The sequence below is a fragment of the Schistocerca nitens genome, chromosome 7, assembly GCF_023898315.1.
Source record: "Schistocerca nitens isolate TAMUIC-IGC-003100 chromosome 7, iqSchNite1.1, whole genome shotgun sequence".
Taxonomy (NCBI): Eukaryota; Metazoa; Arthropoda; class Insecta; order Orthoptera; family Acrididae; genus Schistocerca; species Schistocerca nitens.
The window spans coordinates 461,104,115-461,125,890 of NC_064620.1; the positions used below are offsets into that span (position 1 = coordinate 461,104,115).

The 21,776-nt window shown below is 39.5% G+C and overlaps 1 protein-coding gene across 3 annotated transcripts in view; it reads right to left on the reverse strand.

Moving 5' to 3' along the window:
* LOC126194643 (ankyrin repeat and IBR domain-containing protein 1-like) overlaps window positions 1–21,776 on the reverse strand; it is a 601,659-nt gene that overhangs the window by 74,652 nt on the left and 505,231 nt on the right. For all 3 annotated transcript variants that reach the window (XM_049932817.1, XM_049932818.1, XM_049932819.1), the window contains one exon: window positions 6,317–6,557. In XM_049932817.1, coding sequence (XP_049788774.1) covers window positions 6,317–6,557 — 241 coding nt within the window. The remainder of the gene's footprint in view (window positions 1–6,316; window positions 6,558–21,776) is intronic.

A 21,776-nucleotide genomic window follows, 5' to 3' on the forward strand; every position in this document is an offset into this window, starting at 1 on the left:
GCTCTGAAGGATTAGTTCATTATGAATTCGCGCAACAGGGACAAACTGATGATCAATGGTACTATTAGGATGCATTTCAATGCCTGCAAGAAAATATAAGAAGGAAATGGCCTGAAATGTGGTGAGACAGTTCATGGCTCTTGCATCACGGTAATGCACCCACACATCCCATCCATGTTTGAGCATGACTAGTGCACAAAAAACGAAATTGCTGTGCTGCTTCATCCTCTGTACTCTCCAGGCCTGGCCCCTGCAGACTTTTTTTATTTCCAAAGCAGGAAACCCTCTTGAAAGGACAAAGATTTGCAATGATACATGAGATAAAAGAAAATTCGCAGACAGCACATTACACAAGCCAGCAAAGGCTTACCAAGACTGCTTCCAGAAGTGGAAATGATGTTGGGAGCAGTTTATCAATAGTCAGAGAATTTTGAAGGAGATGATAATGTAAAAGGTAAGCATATAAAAATTTTGTGGACAAAGTTGAGGAAATTTTTGAACACACCTTGTATGTACTTAGTAGAACAGTTCATGATGGGAGGGATCCTCCATGGAATACAGTCACTGTAAATAAACTTGTAAGGAACCAGAGACTACCACAAATAGGTGAAAAATGAACAAAAGAGCTATAGATGAGAGATTCACAATGAAACGCATTTAGCTGTCAACAGGGCAATGTGTGATGCCTTCAATAACTACTGTACCAGAATATTATCAAAAGATCTCCACAAAGGCCGAATAAATTCAGATCACATGTAAAGGCTGTTGGTGGTACAAAAACATTATGTCCAGACACTCATGGATGAGTCAGAAACTAAATGAACCCTATTTTCAATTAATCCTTTACAAAGGAAAATCCAGGATATTGTCCCAACTTAATTCTTGTAGTACCACTGCAAAAATAACTGGAATAGATATTAGTGTCATTGGTGTTGAGAAACAACTAAAATTGTTAAAACTGTACAATGTCTCAGTGTCCATGGAACTCCTATCAGATTCCATACTGAACTTGCAAAGATAATAGACACAGGGATTTAAATACACATTCTTTCTGTACTCCATACACAGCTGGAATACGAATGAACCCTAACATTTGGTAAAATGTTAAGTATCCTCTACCATGCACATCACAATGGTTTGCTGTGTATGTATGTAAATTCAGAATATTTACCTCATTCAACCTCTGTTTCACTGCTGCCCAACTGCATATTCTAATACAGCTTAAAAATGCTTGAAATTTGGTAGTTGTCAAATCTTTCCATGCAAGACAGACACTGTCTGTTCTGGCAGCACTGGCATTTGTGGAAAGGTATTTGTGTGGATGTTGATACACTACATGAAAACACTACCAATAATACCCCACCCATCATAAATGCCTCACTTGTAATTCTATTGTTTTGTGTTTTTCTCTCATCTCTCACTTATCAGTATATCTCTCTAACACTTCTTTCAGGTTTGCAGAGCTCTTTTGTTGCTAACCCTTCCCTCATGCCCTGCAACATTATATTTCCTTTGGCACAAGATCCTGAGAGATCATCCAACCTTTCAGTCTCTTTTCACAGATGAAGGTACCTCTCATTCCATGCAGTAAGCATTGGTGACTTATTTATTTTCTGTTTATTTATTTTATTTGCTCCAAGAAATCATTTTTAGTACATTGATTGTTCATATGATACAGGAAAAGAGTAAACACAATTAATTTACAATTACAGTACACATTGTAACTACATGGTCAACACAACCAAAGTAGGCACAATTAATAATATAAACTGACAAACTACATTGTTTCTGCATGTGATAGCAGCAGTTATTAAGGATACAGGGTACTTTTCCAGCTCAATATTACGTAAAAATTAACACTATTTCTTTCAGGCACTGTTTATAATGTATATGTTTTACAGATTGTTAGCTGATATCAGCCAATGTAGCACATTTTCTAAACAAATTAGAAATGTTTTGAATATTTTTGAACCTGCTAGGGTTATTAAAAAAATTACAAAAAATTGCTGCAATTTATTTTTCCAAAATGCTTCCTCAAATTGAGGTACCATTTAGTCCAATGTTATACAATTGAAGGAGACCAAATTTTTACCAGATATGCATGACATGATGGCTGTGGTACTTTTATGTTTATTACAAAGATAAAAAATACCACATCTTATATTTTAATTTTTATAATTTTTTTCCTAGTAAAAAGGTTATTTTTTCTATAATTTAGTTGATTCTTCAATAAAGCTTACGTCTACTCCATAAGTATGGACTATTGAAAGTTACAGAAAAAATTAGAGCAAAGCTTTATAAACTTTAGGAAATATTTGTACCTCAATTCTGAAAAATACAACTTGTGGGATATTGTGAATGTAGATACGAGTCCAATTAAACTGTGCCTCAGAACATTCCAAAAACACAGTCTTCATCCTGCAGCATTTCTTCCTCTTCAAGCTTCCTCTTGGCATTCCTTTTAGCACTTCTTGCTTCTTTGGTAACTTGAAGAGTGAATCTTACAGCTTCATGCACCTGTTGTCTGTCACATGCAAGCAATTTATCTTCCATATCAGAGCCACATTTTATGTCTAAATTTCTTAGGACTTCCAACCTTTCTATCAGTATGTCACTGAAACATATCATTGCATCTAGTACACCAACTTGTAATGTATTTAGTGCTACAAAAGAATTCTTGGGTAATCTTTTCCATACGCAATGGTTGAAACTTTCATTTGTATTCTGAGTACCCCCATGAAGACATTTACTAAGCAAAACAGGGTCATTCAGGTCTCTAAAAATTGGTTTTATTTCATTCATAACAGGCTCAGGAAGAGAATGCTTATAATGGTATATTTGACCACTTTCTTTTGCTTTTTGGTAACCACACCAAGAACCTGCTCCTTTAGGGTAAAGTCCGTGAACAGGGTGGTCATCTGCGGACAAAATGTGAAATTAGGTGGCCCATACAGCTTTTCTCATTGCTGTAACATCATTCAGAGGTGCAGTTCATCTAATGGTCAGTCCATAATAACTCTGAAGAAGATCTATTTCAGTTTCTGTCAATCTGCCTTGGCCAGACATAGATCTTTCATCACATAGCAACTTTCCTTTCATTCCTCTTTGAAGCTTCCTCAATATAGCAACCTTCCTCTTTTGTACATGTCCACAACACTCCAGTTTTGTATATCTAATGTTATAAATGGGCACTGACCTCTAAAATATTTTTAGAGCTCCATCACACTCCATACCTCCACTGTAATCATCATAATTCGTAGAACACTGATGTTCAATATGTCCTTCATTGTTACCATGGCAGGTGTGGCAGTACTTAGATAAGCACTCAACACCAACAACTTTTCCATTCACCAGAGAAGTAGCATTTACAACACCATTCAAGGAATGATGTCATTGACGTTGCCACATCCCATCAAGTGCAACAGCAATGTCCCTGGTTTCACTAACATTTGTGTTTCTTCTACTGCACATTTCATAGATGCTTTAGACAAAACTGTCAAGGCACCTAAAAGTATTTTTATGTACTTTTTGAACCTACTGGGAGGAGGAGGACGGTCCATCAAACCACAAAACGTTTGAGCAGGCTTTTTTCCTTTTCCTATTGCACATACTGCATACAATAACTTCAAATTCACATCATATGAATTATACACAATGTTCGAAGTCATTTTTGAGGTACATTTATTGCAGGATCTACACAGAACAACTAATTTTGATCAACTTGATGGTTGGAGTGCTGACACATTATATGCGTATCCAGTAATGCTGGCAACTGATGGGTTATGCATGGGGATCGTATCAACCTGTACCGCATCAAAACAGCCTGAAGATGAAGCAATGAAGTGTTGAAACTGGTAGTGACAAAATAAAATAAAACTATAAGGACAGCTGTAGGTGCTTTTATTTTTTGTCAAGACAGTTTGATGGTTGTCACGTGCATGTAGAATGCAGCACAGTGGTAGCCACTTAGCTCAGAGGTCCCATGAATGGTTTCACAGTGATCTTCAAGCTAAGCTGCAACCACCGTGCGGCATTCTATGTGGGTATGACAACCATTAAGATATCTATCCACATGAATGGCCACTGACAAACTGACAACGAAACAGCTGGTCCATCCCGTTGCTGAGCACACCACCCAACACAAAGCTGCTTCACAGCCTATGCCGTTGTATCCACCAACACCAGCTTTCTTGAAATGTGCAGGTGGGAACTCTCCCTGCAACATATCCTACATTACCGTAACTCTCATTGCCTCAGCCTTCGTTAAGTCACTGTGCTTACCTATCTAACCCCTTCCTTGTTCCCATTCCAGCACTATACAGCCCTCTATTTCACCAAAGCACCCTCAGTCTTTTTAGTTCTCTCCTTTTCTGGTACCCCCTCTCCCCACCCTCTCCCCCACCACCCATCTAACCTTCCAACTGCAACTAGCTGCCCTACCCTCCCTCCAGTTCAGCCCTTTACATTCCCACAAGCAGCACTTTATTACTATCCGCCACCCCTACCCGGCTATCCCTTCCCCTTTCTGCATGGCCTCTCCTTACCCCCACCAACTGGTTGCCTCATCCATCGTGCACTGCTGCTTGCAATCTGGTTTCAGTTGCTAGAGACTGTGGTCATGTGTGTGTGAGTTGCATTTGTGTGAATGTGTGTATGTTCATGTTGTCTATTTTTGACAAAGCCCTTGTTGGATGGAAGTTCATTTTCTTATAGTTTTTTTGTTGTGCCTATCTGCAACTCAGCATCTTCACTATATGGTGAGTAGCAACTACCATTTTCATAATATTTTTACTTCCATCCTGGATTTTGCATTATTTCTTTTGTACTTTCTGTTTTTATGTGTAGGATCAGCTTCTGCCTAGTTTCATAAGCTTCTATATAATAGTTATATTTGAAGAAGTTGTTTTTTTCTTAAGAGGCTTCATTTGGTAAAAATCAGTATTTCATATATATACAAAGAATGCAGATACAGTACTTTCAGACTTTTAAAAAGTGGTCTACAGGAATAATTGCATTTGACTTTCTTTATCATTCTGCTGATCTTTTTCTGTATTTTTAATTTTTTAAAAGAACTGTGGAATTCACCCAAAAAATTATTTTGTACTTATTTGCTGACAGTATACTGCCATTTATGCCATTGTCACCACTGGTAAGCAGCTCGTACCTTGAGTGAGAATCACAACAATTAATGTAAGTGTATTAAGTTTTTTATATTAATTCTTAAGATAAATTTCCCACTTCAAACCCTCATGAATGGTATACCTAAAAATTCTGTATGACCCACACTTGAGACATCTTTTCCTTAAATGGTGAAAACCGGGTTTACAAGATTGAGGTTTGTGTGATGTGAAAGTTAACTGCCACAATTTCTTTCAGAATTTATGATGAGCCTATTGGTCCTGAAGTACTGTGCAAAGCTATTAATATTGTAATTTCCTGCACATTTTCCTCACCAGGTGATTTAATTAAAATATTAGTGTCCTCTTCAAAGAGTACTGTGGTTTCAGCATGTATTTTATCAGCCAAGTCATTTACGAACTGCAGAAATAGAATAGGCCCTATTACTGCAAAAACTAGAATCTTTTTGGATTCACTGTCTTTAGATTTTATTTCTGTAATCTGTTGATGATTGTTGAGGTATAGCTGACTCCACCTTTTGACTGGCCTCTAATTCCATAATTACTTAACTAATGCAATAGAATTTCATGATTAGTAACATGAAAAGCTCTACTAAGATCAAGAAATATTCTAGATACATGTTGCTTATCATCCACGGCTTTTAGTATTTCATTTAAAAAGGCAAAAATTGTTGACTGGTTTGACTTTCTGGCTCTGAACCCATGTTGTGAGTCATTTAGTAGCCCTACTTGTTAGTATCTATTCCTGCTGTTCGACATGCAGAAATTTTTTCAGTCTACATTTTGTTTAACCATAATCACATGTGTGTGGCTCTAATACAACTCAAATCATGCTATGAGCTCTAACAGAGTGTTCTGGAATTCATTATAAAATGTTCCAAAGCTGCTTCTTTTTTCTTCCTCATCTTCTTTATCACTTTCACAGTTCAGCTCAAAGATTTTCCTTGATTAGTAATGTTGTCAGAAAGTTAAACATAAGAAAGCTTTAAGGTTTTTTTTTTAACTATTTCCCCACAAATGTGACAAAATAAAATAATTATCATTTATAGAGGACTGATATCTGCTGGCCAATTTATTTGTAGAAAAGTAAGATATAACTAATAAGTCAGAATATTGAATTCGTTGAAAAAATATACTAAACAAAAACACAGGAAACTGCAGTAAAGATAGAGACTTACAAATCTGCATTATGAGCTGTATGGGCGACAGCACAGAGGAATGCAGGTGGTGGTGGAGGTGGGGGACGCGCACAGCACAAGTCTCCTGTGGAGTGCGCCCTCCGCAGCTGCAGCAGGTGGCTGGTGCCAGACCCCGGGCCCTCGACCCAGCCGTTCTGGTGCAGTTCTCCAATCTGGAAACGGCCATCCTCTTTGCTACCCGGTCCCGGTCCTTGGCTCTGAAGTGTGCTGCTGCCTGACCCTGTAAAAAGATTGATAAATGTGCATTGTAAATAATGATATCCCATAATTCACAGACAACGTAGAGCAGAACACTCCAAACTGCATAATATCTAAAGCGGAAGAAATATTTAACAAACAACAATGTTGAGAATCTTTGGTTCAAATGGTTCAAATGACTCTGAGCACTATGGGACTTAACTTCTGAGGTCATCAGTCCCCTAGAACGTAGAACTACTTAAACCTAGCTAACCTAAGGACATCACACACATCCATGCCCGAGGCAGGATTCGAACCTGCGACCGTAGCGGTCGCGTGGCTCCAGACTGTAGCGCCTAGAACTGCTCGGCCACTCCGGCCAGCCGAATCTTTGGTACTTTGCTTTAATGAGAGTTTTCTAAACTAATAAATCTTTATGTTGTTCCATGGAATTTCAGCTGAACTGTCTGATGTTGGCAACTTCCTGCACTGATATTTCAGTGCGAGGTCTTCTAGCCATCTTTGGGTGTATACTGGCAAAAGTACACTGAGCTCCCCTCTTTAGGACCACTCTGTTGCAAGCTAGTACAATCAAATATTGCTGTACAAGAATTACTTGCATAAGAAAATATAAGGTTAAAGTGGTTTTCAATCCTTCAGCAAAAATTTGGCATTTCTGGGATCAGCCAAAAATGATTAAGGCTGCAGTCACAGTGGCACTGATATTGGTGGATTCCCCAATGATCACCATCAGCTGAAGATGGCTGATCTTTCCAAATAAGTATTCCACTACATGCACAGCTGCAATGCAGGTGATCTGAGCATCTGAATGTACAGACTTTGAATGACAATTGGTGAACTTCAACAGCAAATCAGCCAACATTCTCATTGTGAGGACTGTGGAGAACTGGTAAGCTTAGTGCAAGAAAAAGGAAGTTTGCGCTACCTTGAGGATGAAAAATAACATAACTGGAATGTAGTTCAGATTTTATGGACTAAAATCGCAGCTCTACTGGAAACCACAAGAAGCCAAAATCTTTATCGAAAATTTTAAGCATAAAACATAACCTCACAAAATAAGACTAGCCAACCACTAAAAGCTTTTGAATAAGTTCAGTTCTCCCTTATGTATTTTTCCATGCTCAATATGAAAATCAGCATAAAAAGTGTGTAGTACATGCAGTTTATTCAGATTTTTTAATTCAAGATTCACTGCTTACTGGATGCTTATTGGAAACACGTAAGTACCATTTTTCTTTTTATTTCCTTGTGTGTGTGTGTGTGTGTGTTTGTGTGTCCAGGAAACTGTACTACTGCAAGCTGTATGTCACTGGACAAAATTAAACATCAGTAACTTGATATCAGAGAGTGAGTGTAATAAAGTGGAAGTGCTCCAAGTTTTGATAAAGACTCATTATGAGATTGCAGTATGACACCTCATGGTTGTGTGAATTCTCCGAATTCATTCTGTTATATTTGTGGTGAATATTTAATATGAAAACATCAACAAAATGTAACAGACTTCATTAAAAAGGTGCACTTTGCATATTTTTGCTTTCAACTGGGGAACTAAGACAAATATTGGGCAACCAATAAAGTGTGTTATTTGTGCATAGAAGACTTAAGGACATGGTTAAAGGGAATGAAAAAAGAGTTTCAGATTCAACATCCAAATGGTGAGGCAGGATCAAATGAACCACTGTAAAAATTGTTGTTTTTGTTGTAGTGATGTTAGTGGTTATAATTCAAGAAAACACTCTATACCCAGCCTTTCCATCTGTCATCCACGTGATTCCTCATGGTCCGAGCATTCCAACCTCCACAGTCACGACAAGAAACTGAACTTCCTACAAATACTTGAAGTGATTGTGATCCAGCAGATTCAAGTCATGATGTAGATCCTACTTTCAAATGTGCTAGACATCAAAACTGTGAGGTGTTTACATAGCCTGAATTTAGTGACCTTGCTAGAGACTTAAGTCTAACCAAAGAAAAGGCAAAACTGCTTGCAGCTAGATTGAAACATAAGAATTTACTTATGAAGGTATCTCTGTTCGTTTCTATAGGTGGAGAGACTTGCACTTTACATCTTAGTTTGAAGAAGAAAGTGACTTAGTGTTTTATTCGGATGTACCTGGATTAATGCATGAACTTGGATAGAGTATGAAAAGATCCTTGGAGGCTGTTTATTGATTCCCCTAAAACAAGCTTAAAAGCTGTCCTTTTACATTATGGTGACAAATATGCATCAGTGCCAACTGGTCATTAAGTGCACTTAAAAGAAACTTATGGAAACATACAATTGATCCTTGCAAAAGCAAAATACTCAGATCATAAACAGATGATCCGTTTATATGCATGGTATTTGGTCAGCATGCAGGATTTATGAAGTACCCATGTTTCCTGTGTCACCTATACAGCAGAGCAAGTGTTGATAACTGGATCAGAGACAAATGGACACTTCACCAAAATCTCATACCTGGAACTAAAAATTTTGATTGAGCCTTGTTGACTGTGAAAAAATATTACACGTCTGACCCCACATTTAGCTTGGTATGATGAAGTAACTTGTGAAAACACTTCCTAAAACTGGGATATGTTTCTATAATTTGTGTGAATGTTTTCCTAATTTCCAAAAAACATTTGTGCTTTTGGTCAGAAGGCCTTCTTCTGAAACAGACAACATACACACTCACATTCAAGCAAATGCAGCTCACACATACATGATCACTGTCTCTGGTTGCCTAAGCTTTTTGTTATGCCTGTCTGTAGCTCAACATCTCCATTATATGGTGAGTAGCAATCTATCCTTTTCATAATACTATCACTATTCCATCCTGGATTTTCCATTGTTTGTTTTCCTAGTCTGTCAGAGACCAAACTCAAAGGTGTTTTTGTTGGTCCTGACAACCCCAAATTAATGTGTGATGACAAATTTGTTGCTGCAATAATGTATAATGAAAGAGAGGCATGGACTGCATTCAGAGATGTCATTTGCAAATTTCTCGGAAATACAAAGGATTCAGATTACAGGAACACTGTTCAACACATGCTTCAAAAGTTTGAAAAATTGGATTGTCTGATGGGCTTGAAACTTCACTTTCTTAAATCATATTTCAACTTCTTTCCACAAAATCTAAGAGCAGTCAGTGATGAGCAGGGGGGAAGATCCCATCAGGACATTTGTGTCATGGAGAGGAGATATCAAGAAAGTTGGAAGGGTTCTATCATTGGTGACTATCACTGGCTACTGCATGAAGAAAACCCAGAGTCATCTTGTAAGAGGAAGAACAATATAAGAAGTTTTACAGAGAAGAGACGTGGAACACATTAGTATGGGAATAATGATGCTAAACACACACATCAAAAAAAGTTTTACATCACCCCAGTTCCCAGAACTCCTGAAGATAAATGTCGACTGTGGATATTGTATCACAGACACAGTCTCTTTGGCTGTTCAGAGATGTCACTAAACCTGCCAAAAGATGCAAACAACCATGCATGAGCAGCACCTATTAGACAGAGGGGGTCCGACAGCCAATCAGTTTCAGTTATTCCACCAGGAAGGAGGTACACGGCTCTTGTTGTCTGTAGTTAACCATGCCTAGATGGTCAATACCACAGTTTGATTGTGTTCACATTGTTACTGTGTGCCAGGAAGGACTCTCAAAAAGGGAAGCGTCCAGGCATCTTGGAGTGAACCAAAGTGATGTTGTTCGGACATGGAGGAGATACAGAATGACAGGAAATGTCAATAACATGCCTCACTCAGGCCGCTACCTACGGATTACAGCTTGGAGATGCAACATGAAGTCATGTAGGAGGCAAGCAACCATCAAATCAACTTGAATCTTTAAACACTGCTGAATAGCTTGCTAAAATGATTATTCACTTTGCTGTTCAGAAGCAATTTCTTGGTGCATTTTGGGCTCTGCCCTCATCAGAAATATCTGCCATCGAAGAATGCATAGTCGTAACCCCAAATGTAATTAACATACACATACAATAAATTTTGCAAAAGGTGTTACATAAAGTACAGGAGTAGATATACAAAAATAAGAACAAAGTCTTTATAAGGAGCATGGTGTCACGTACCAGAACTTAATTGATAGCAGGACAGCCTTGAAAAGCTTAACTGATATCATTTGCCACCAGCTGCTGTACAGGTATGGGACAGTGGCATTGTATTGTGCCCATGGAAATAGTTGAAAACCTTAAATTAAAAATATAAATAACAAAGGAAAAATCTAAGTATAAACCTAAAAATACGAAAAGGAAAGGATATATACAACAGTGCATACAGTATACAAGACACAATAAACAGCTTCACAAAAAACAGCTGACAGAAGCTGCCACCATGTGACAAGACTGAGTTGAGAAATACCATAATTTGGGCAATATTAGTAATAAAGGATAAAATACAAACTACATGTCATTCACTATTCATATAAAAAATAAGGCAAAACAATTAATCTGATGACAAAATATGACTACAAAGATTGACTGAATAGACACATACCTTACATTTTGTATTTATATGAATAGTGCATTATGAGCAGTTGGTATTTTACAATTTACCACCAATGTCATGCAAATTACATCATTTCTCAACTCAGTCTTGTCACCTGGTGGCAGCTCCTATCATCATCTATATTTTTTTGTAAAGCTGTTTATTGTATCCTGTATACTGTACACATTTTTGTGTCTTCTTCTCTCATTTAGTTCACACTTAAATATGTTTCTTTTATTTTTATATTTATGATTTAAGGTTGTTCGTCTATTGCCATGGGTACAATACAGTTCCATTGTCTACACATGCACATCACTTGGCAGCATGTGTTGTCAGTTAAGTTTTGTAACACTGGGCTGTTGTCAGTTAAGTTCTGGTACTGATGGGTGATGCACGACTCCATACCCTGTACAAAGACTTTGTTCTTATTTTGGTATGCCTACTCATGTGCATCATGTAACACCTTTTGTAAAATCTATTCTGAGTAAAGTGTTGTTAAGTACATTTGTGGTTACGACTTTGTATCCTTCCCTGGCTGAGATTTCTGGAGATGGACAGAGTCACTCCTGAGCTGCAAAGTGAATAATTATTTTAGCAACCTATTCAGCAGTGGATAAAATTACAGTATCTGCTGAAGTGTGGTTTCCTCTACTGCAATAAAAGAAACAAAAATAAGTTTCAGTTGAATTTGTCTTTTTCTCTGCAGTTCAGAATGGAGTTATATACTCATATGAAAAAAATCTCCAATACAAACCAAGAAATTGGCAGACCATAACAATTTAAAAGAAAATTAAAAACATGCATCATTCACCAGTTCTACAAATTACTTGATTACCTACATTTAAGGATTGAAGATCCTGTTAGGTTAAGAGTGTTAGCTACATATTGTAAATGAGAAAGCAGTAGCTGTTTTCAAAGTACAGATTTCTTGCTGGTTAACTAGATTTCATTTATCTAGTATTGCACATTGTTAGTAATAAATTTCTAGGAGCTACTTCGATGTTGTTAATGTATGCCTTGACTTATGTCACATGCCTGAAGGCTATTATTCTCGGTGGGATCGATACAACACTCTGAACGAAAGTAGAAAATCAACATGTTAAAAGTATACTTCGGTTATAGCACTGGTAGCGTAAAGGATAAATTTGTTTATTTTGTTATTAAATTCAAGTGTACTCTTTTACGGTACTTGTCAAACTCTAAAAGGTAGCCACAATCACAAGTGAGTCACGCCTAAGCAGCAACACTACTATCACATAAATCTTACAAATGATCTATGTAACACTGACTTGACTAGTTTCCTTTGCTAAAGGTGAAAATAAATGGGAGTAAAGATATGTTTGCTAGTTTTTGGATTAGGAAAACAAACTGTGTTCACTTCACATGTATAGCTGGGGAGAAACAAGCACGGCTCTAAAAGGAACCAATACTGACAGAATTTTTAGGTGTTTATTCACAACCACCAATCCAGGTGTTTATTGGTTTTCCATTTCCATTCCAAACAGATTATTTAAATATAATGGTAATGAAGAAGCATAAATTTAAAAATATGTTGACAGTGGTTTTTCCATCCAGACAGATTAAATCTGAATGAATTACTTCTATATTATGCAAGTACTACTTGCCACTAAATTAGTTGAGTATTGTACAACATGATATCACTAAACAATGACAGCAATCTCAGTAATTAAATGACAATTGTTTTGGGAGAAACAATGTCTATCACTGAGGTGAGAAGATACGGTGTTATATATTAGGTAGTTGCATAAGTTAGTAGTATTTTTGTTTTGCACATTGCTATTCCGGTTGCTTCAGGGTTTCTTTATCGATTGTTGTTTTTTATTTGTAGTTCACTGTTGCTATTTGAGTTTACAAATTGCCATTTTGTCATTTGGAGATAGTGATTAGATCTATGCATGCTAGGATATAGAGTGCTGAGTGGAGAGAGCTGAACATTTCCAACATATTCTTCTGTTTGAGTTCAGCTGAGTGGTAACAGCAGTGGAGATGGCACAAACATTTGCACCACATGTGAGGATAATGCCACTGGACAGAGCACAGCAGGAAAATGGTTTTCTTGTTCTAAGAAGGATCATTTTGACATTAGTGACTCTCCATGTTCAGGAAGACCTTCAGAGTTTGATGAAGATCATTTAAACACATTAATTCACAATGGTCCACATCAGTGTACTTGAGAGCTGACAAATGTGATGACCTGCGATCATTCCATGGGGAATGTTCAAAAATTGTATGGGTATGCACTCCATCCTCAGGCCACAAGTGGCCCAATGGGACCATCTGGCCACTGTGTCATCCTCAGCTGAGGATGCAGATAGGAAGGGCATGTGGTCAGCACATCACTCTCCTGGTCGTTATGATGGTTTTCTTTGACCAGAGCTGCTACTATTCAGTTGAGTAACTCCTCAATTGGCATCACAAGGCTGAGTGACACCGGGGGGTGTATGGGTACTGTATGCTATAAGCCAACATCACAAAAATCAACAGGTGGCTACATGTGATCTGTGCTTGCTTGTCATCAATTGGCTCATGACAAAAACACCAACCATTCCTATCCTCTATTGTTACTGGTGACAAGAAATAGTGTCTTTATGCTAACATAAAGAAAAGAGAGGAATAGTTGAGCTAAAACTGTGCAGCTGCTCCTGGTACAAAGACCTATGTTCATCCACGAAAACCAATGTTATGCATCTGGTGGAACAGCGATGGTGTGCTGTAGTACAAATTGCTTCCACAAGGTGTAGCCATCACTGCTGACATTTACTGTCAACAACTGAAATGTCCTGCAGATGCAATCCTAGAACAATGACCAAGAAGACTGTGTGAAGTGATGCTACTCCATGATAATGTCTGCCAGCTTTCTGCTAGACTGACAAAAAACACTGTACAGGAGTTGGGTTGGGAAGTCAGTCTGCACCTACCTTGTTCACCTGACCTTGTGCCCTCATATTTTAACCTTTTCCACACCCTATTGAGCGACGTTCAAGAAACTTGCATTCCGGATGAAAATGCACTCTGAACATGGCTCAATGAGATCTTTGGCTCGAAACCAATAGTGAAAGAGAATATATCACGGATAATTAAAGTCTCTGTTATGTGTATCTGTTGTGTTTATTAAACTTGTGGGAAAAATGCTACGAACTTTTGCATCAATCTAATAGATTCATTCATTCATACAAAGAAAATGAGTTGAAGGGAAAGATAAATTACTGAGAACACAGATCAAGAGAAACACATGGAAAGATATGAAATGGCACATTCACGTGCAGTGATTATTTTGTCTCTGTCTACTTCCTACGCAACAAGTGGTCTTCAGGAATTATTACCTCTATCTCATGTTAACAGTTTTCAGTTCTGTGCATTAAGAATTTTACATTGTACAGATGATTAACGATTAAGATCTCAACCACCAACATTTTCCATACTGAGGTGATTGGTCCACTTGGAGCTGTAATGGGGAGCTAATAACCACCAACTTCCCCAGCCCTGACAAGACACAGCCTCCTCATATGTAATCTTAAACTCATCTGCTAATAAATAATGACACACAAGTGTATTGTTATGTTGGACATATGTAATAACATTTGGAAAAACAGCAGAAGAAGGAAAGAAGGAAGATTTGTGTTTCATATCCCATGGATAATGAGGTCATTAGGGATGGGGCACAATCTCACTTTTTACAACGGTGGGGAGGAAAACTGGCCAATTTTTTTTTATTTTATTTTTTATTTTATTTTTTATTTTATTTTTATTTTTTTAAGAAAGTATCCTAGGATTTACCTTAATCAATTTTGAAAAATTTAAATATGAATGACTGGATAGGCATTTGAACCTCTACTCTTACTGAAGGCATCCAGCTCCATATCACTGTCCTCAACAGAAGAACAGCGTACTGTATTTACTGGAATCTAAGCCGCACTCGAATCTAAGCCGCACCTGAAAAATGAGACTCGAAATCAAGGAAAAAAATTTTCCCGGTTCTAAGCCGCACCTGAAATTTGACACTCTAAATTCAAGGGGAGATAAAAGTTTTAGGCGGCACCTCCAAATTGAAACAAAGTTGGTCCATTATAATACGAGACACAATTTAGGTTGAATGAATGACGATACAGCTACAGTAGTTTGGTTCGAGTCGTAAGCTTAGCAGTTAAGCTTTACCAGGTAGCCATTGCTATGCGTCAGGCGCTCCGTCCGTATTTATACGGGTATCCTTCCTTTTTCACGTGCTTCGACTGGTTTGAATTGATTGCTTATTTTTCTTTGATCTGATAAGTGCCGTTATGTGTTTACGTCACTCTAAGCTGAAAATGCATTACTGTACTGTGTCATGCATTGTTTGTTGCATTCTGATAATGAGTGTTTATGGCCTGTCGCTGCTCGTGGCATGACTTGCTCTTGAGCGCGGTTACTTACACTGCTGCTTTCTTTGATAATGATCAACAAGAACCAAATAATAGACTGCATATGATGGAAGATGTTCTGAACGAGAGTTTAGCGAACATTTTTCTCCGTTTGAAAATCTTTGCAGACGCCTCTTTAGTACATTATATTCTGCACAGAAATTAGAGTCATCTTAGATTTAAAAATCTAGTCAATTGCCGTGCTTCATTTCTGACTGTATCACTATTAGGCATAAGAATAATACAAATATAAACATGACATGATATGTGTATTTTTCCGCGTTTGCTGTTGTCTCGCTCTAGTTTCGTAGTTTATTAGGCAGACAGGGTTTAAAAGAGACAGCAGCAAACACAAAAGAATACATGGCAAAATGTTTATATTCGTATTATTCTTATGGTGAAGAGAATACTGCATGTGATTCACAATTCATAAAAGTTCCTAGTAGCAACTACCTCTTCTCACAGGTAGGAAAAAATTCAGGACGCAGAGTTTCCCATATTGACAAACATCCCAAACAGTCTTGTCAGTCGGATTGTCGTAGTACAATGAAATGCTGCTAGAAGATGAACAATACGAAATTTCTATTTACTTCGTTGAATAATGTATGAAAGTGCAGTGGTCGAAACTCGGGGCGGAGAAAAAAGTTCGTTTTCCACCTTTTTTTTTTTTTAATTTATTTACTGACGAAGAGGTTTTGGCACCAGTATTTATCTTTGGCCTGCAAAACATGCCTGTTGTAGCGCTACATATATTCAATGGCTGAAGTTAGTTGTGGCGGCACCTACCAACATTTTTCAGAACTTCCGCTTACTTTGCACTCGATTCTAAGTCGCAGGCGGTTTTTTGGATTACAAAAACCGGAAAAAAAGTGCGGCTTAGATTCGAGTAAATACGCTAAGGAATCATCCCAAAATTACCTTAGATGATTTAGGAAGACCACAAAAAAAACATAAATCAGATTGGCTGGAGTGGTCCTTCAACCCAGAGCTTCCTTGTAGCTCACTGGCCTGGTGCAAGTCTTTCAATTGGATGCCACTTTGGTGACTTGCATGGTGCTAACCTGCCCCATTTATCCAACTGGGGAATGGGGACCTACGGTCATTATTTAAAACTGAACCCTCTAACGCTTATGAATACACAGTTTGTAATTAGTGCAACTTAATTCACAGGAAAAAAAAAAAAAACTTCACACCCTAATGTAGATTTCTACAAGGGCTGCTGAATTTTATCACACAGAAAATAAAATGTTCTGTGTTTTAACCACTTTACACATAAACTGAATATACACGGTTACACAGATATCATTACAGCACTACAGAAGTGGTATTAAAGCTGTCAGATAAAATGTCAAAGAGTCTAAATGTGTGTGTAAGTTCTTCATAGAAACTCTTCCTCTGTTGTTGATGAGTAACTCTGTTTCCTTTTGCATTAGTATGTGTGCCAGTTTGTTTGCCTCAGATAGATGTCAGAGTTGTGATCAAATTACAGCTTTTGGTAAGTTTACTACTCAAGTGCAAATCTGAATAGAGGGTGGGGAGTCATCAAGTTTTCAGGATGCATGCACAAAAATGAAAACTGCATGCTCCATATTCTGTTACTCTTAAGAAACAACCTGTTTTGATGCCACCCACTACCCTATATATTACGTCATCTGCATTATATTCCGTATCTTTACTATCTTGTGTCACTGTGTACAGGTTTTTTAATTATATTTCGTTTTCATTGCTAAACCAATACTGCAGACATATCTAGCACTTCTTAAATTTTAATTTTTTACTTTGAATGCTATTCTCTGCAGCACAATAGGGTTTTTGGTTACATAACTAAGCACAAAGCAGACAGCAAGTGAAAACTGTGAGAAAATTCAGACAATTTATGAAAGAAGTTCTAGTCAATTAAACTCTTGTAGCAGTTTGTCCAGTTTATTAACTCACTCTTCACAATGAAGATATTGTTAGTAAATTACACTTTATAATGTAGTGCTTGGACAATGTACACATACTCTAGAGTTCTGAAGAAGAATTTGTTCAAACACTAGCAATGTTCTCAGACTTGTTTATGAACCTGTCCATGACGCAATGCCTCAATTATTTGGTGAGCTGTTACCATTACTCCTTAAATTATTTATATTCTATCAAGGACTTTCCATTACCATACTCTGTACTAATGACATTCATATGTACCAAGAACTGTATTGATGCACTAGATGTTTCAACAGTCAGGAAACTACACTACTGGCCATTAAAATTGCTACACCAAGAAGATGAATTGCTACAGATGCGAAATTTAACTGACAGGAAGAAGACAATGTGCTGACATGAGGAAAGTTTGCAACCGATTTCTCATACACAAACAGCAGTTGGCCAGCGTTGCCTGGTGAAACGTTGTTGTGATGCCTCGTGTAAGGAGGAGAAATGCGTGCCATCACATTTCCGACTTTGATAAAGGTCGGATTGTAGTCTATCGCAATTGCGGTTTATCGTATTGTGACATTGCTGCTCACATTGCTCGATATCCAATGACTGTTAGCAGAATATGGAATCGGTGGGTTCAGGAGCGTAAAATGGAACGCCGTACTGGATCCCAACGACCTCGTATCACTAGCAGTCGAGATGACATGCATCTTATCTGCATGGCTGTAACAGATCGTGCAGCCACGTCTCGATCCCTGAGTCAACAGATGGGGACATTTGCAAGACAACAACCATCTGCACGAACAGTTCGACAACGTTTGCAGCAGCATGGACTATCAGCTCGGAGACCATAGCTGCGGTTACCCTTGATGCTGCATCACAGACAGGAGCATCTGTGATGGTGTACCCAACGACGAACCTGGGTGCACGAATGGCAAAACGTCATTTTTTCAGATGAATCCAGGTTCCGTTTACAGCATCTTGATGGTCGTATCCATGTTTGGCGATATCGCGGTGAACGCACATTGGAAGCGTGTATTCGTCATTGCCATACTGGCGTATCACCTGGCATGATGGTATGGGGTGCCATTGGTTACACGTCTTGGTCTCCCCTTGTTCGCATTGATGGCACTTTGAACAGTGGACGTTACATTTCAGATATGTTACGACCCATGACTCTACCCTTCATTCGATCCCTGCGAAACCCTACATTTCAGCAGGATAATGCATGACCGCATGTTGCAGGTCCTGTACGGGCCTTTCTGGATACAGAAAATGTTCGACTGCTGCCCTGGCCAGCACATTCTCCAGATCTCTCACCAATTGAAAACATCTGGTCAATGGTGGCCGAACAACTGGCTCATCACAATACGCCAGTCACTACTCTTGATGAACTGTGGTATCGTGTTGAAGCTGCATGGGCAGCTGTACCTGTACACGCCATTCAAGCTCTGTTTGACTCAATGCCCAGGTGTATCAAGGCCGTTATTACGGCCAGAGGTGGTTGTTCTGGGTACTGATTTCTCAGGATCTATGCACCCAAACTGCATGAAAATGTAATCACATGTCAGTTCTAGTATAATACATTTGTCCAATGAATACCCGTTTATCATCTGCATTTCTTCTTGGTGTACCAATTTTAATGGCCAGTAGTGTAAATAAATGTATTCTGCCCAGAAGGCGACTGTTACGTTAGGTATCCTAGCATTTTCTTTATAGGTTCTTCAACACTGGGACAACTATTAATTCACACAGGCATTTCATATAATACTGATAAACTGAACTGTGATTCTAGGTCATAATGAAAAATAACTTGGTCACACGCCTGTATATTTTCATGATCCTATTCGGTGTATTTTTCTTTTCTTTTTTTTTCTTTTTTTTAGGGCGTAAAACTGCTATGGTCATTAGCGCCCGGTCCGTGGCTTCGGAAACAGTAAAAAACCGAAAATGGAAACCAGCAGCAATGGGAACAAAAGTCATAAAATTGGAGAAACAAAAAGCAGAAGGAAGGCTTAAAAATCCACTACAGAAAGGGGTTGGTTGTCCCCAAAAAAAGCTTCAAATGACTGACGTCATTTCACTGGCACTAATAAACTCGAGAACGCAATCGGCCGAGCGCGTGTCATCTGCTAAAATGGACGATATATCAGGCGACAGCTGTAGACGGGCGCGTAACGGAGTAAAATAGGGGCACTCAATTAAAAGGTGTCTTACCGTCCACAGCTGAGAGCAGTGGGGACAGAGTGGGGGAGGATCGCCGCTTAAAAGATGTCGATGGCTAAAAAAACAGTGCCCTATCCGGAGTCTAGTTAAAATTACCTCCTCCCGACGACGCGTTCGGGAGGAATAGATCCAAGCACAAGGAAGAGCTTTCACGTCCCGCAATTTATTATGGGGAAGTGTCGACCAATCTGCGTACCATAAAAAACCAACACGACGACATAAAACGCTCCGTAGATCGGCGAAGGGAATCGATTGAATAGCTGGCCGAAGAAGAGAGACGGCAGCCTTGGCTGCTATATCGGCCGCCTCATTTCCACAGATACCAACGTGTCCCGGGAGCCAGAGGAACGCCACCGAGACACCCCCCAGGTGGAGCAAGCGCAGACAGTCCTGAATCCGGTGGACCAGAGGGTGCACAGGGTAAAGAGCTTGGAGACTGAGGAGAGAGCTGAGAGAATCCGAGCAGATAACGTACTGTATCCGCTGATGGCGGCGGATGTAGTGGACAGCCTGGAGAACAGCGTAAAGCTCCACAGTATAAACCGAACACTGGTCGGGAAGCCGAAAGTGATATGGGGTGTCGCCAACAATATAGGCACTCCTTACACCTAACGATGTTTTCAAGCCATCGGTGTAAATAAATGTGGCTTCTGTCATTTGTGCACATAGAGCAGCAAATGCCCGACGATAAACAAGTGAAGGGGTACCATCCTTGGGAAATCGACAAAGGTCACGGAGCAGGCAGATCCGGGGACGGAGCCAAGGCGGTGCTGTACCCCAAGTTGTCAAGAAGGTTTTAGGAAAGCGGAAGGAAAGAGAATGGAGCAGTTGACGGAAGCGGACTCCCGGTGGTAGTAGGGAGGAAGGGTGGCCTGCATACCCTACATCCAAGGAGGCGTCGAAGAAAATGTCATGGGCCGGATTAGCAGGCATGGAAGACAGATGGCTAGCATAACGACTCAGAAGGACTGCTCGCCAATTGGACAGCGGAGGTTCAGCAGTCTCAGCATAAAGGCTTTCCACAGGGCTGGTGTAAAAAGCTCCAGACACTAAACGTAATCCACGGTGGTGGATAGAGTCGAGACGCCGAAGAATAGACGGCCGAGCAGAGGAGTAGACTATGCTTCCATAGTCCAATTTCGAGCGCACTAAGGCGCGATAGAGGCAGAGAAGGACCACTCGGTCCGCTCCCCAGGAGGTACCATTCAGGACACGGAGGGTGTTGAGGGATCGCAGACAGTGAGCCGAAAGATAGGAAACGTGGGAGGACCAGCACAGTTTTCTGTCAAACATAAGACCCAAGAATTTAGCGACATCTGAAAACGGAAGGTTGACAGGTCCTAGATGTAAGGAGGGTGGAAGAAACTCCTTACGTCGCCAAAAATTAACACAAACGGTCTTACTGGGAAAAAAACGGAAGCCGGTTTCGATGCTCCAAGAGTGGAGGCGATCGAGACATCCTTGAAGACGTCATTCAAGAAGGCTGGTCCGTTGAGAGCTGTAGTAGATCGCAAAATCGTCCACAAAGAGGGAGCCCGAGACATCAGGAAGGAGACAATCCATAATTGGATTTATGGCAATGGCAAACAGTACAACACTCAGCTCGGAGCCCTGGGGTACCCCGTTTTCTTGGGAGAAGGTATGGGAGAGAGTAGTGTTCACCCGTACCCTAAATGTGCGCTCTGCCATAAATTCGTGAAGAAAAAGGGGCAGCCGACCTCGAAAGCCCCAAGAGAACAGTGTGCGGAGGATGCCTGTCCTCCAACAGGTATCGTATGCTTCTCTCCAGATCAAAAAATATTGCTACCGTTTGGCGTTTCCGGAGAAAATTGTTCATGATATAAGTGGAGAGAGCAACAAGATGGTCAACTGCAGAACGATGCTTTCAGAATCCGCACTGGGCAGGTGTTAAAAGACTGCAGGATTCCAGCCACCAAGCTAAACGGTAATTCACCATACGCTCCAAAACCTTACAGACACTACTCGTGAGAGAAATGGGGCGATAGCTAGAGGGGAGATGTTTGTCCTTTCCAGGTTTCGGAACAGGAACGACGATAGCTTCCCGCCATCGTCTGGAAAAAGTACTTTCGGTCCAAATTCGATTATAAAGGCGAAGGAGGTAACGCAGACTATGGGTTGATAAATGCAGCTACATTTGGACATGGATACCATCTGGTCCTGGGGCGGAGGAGCG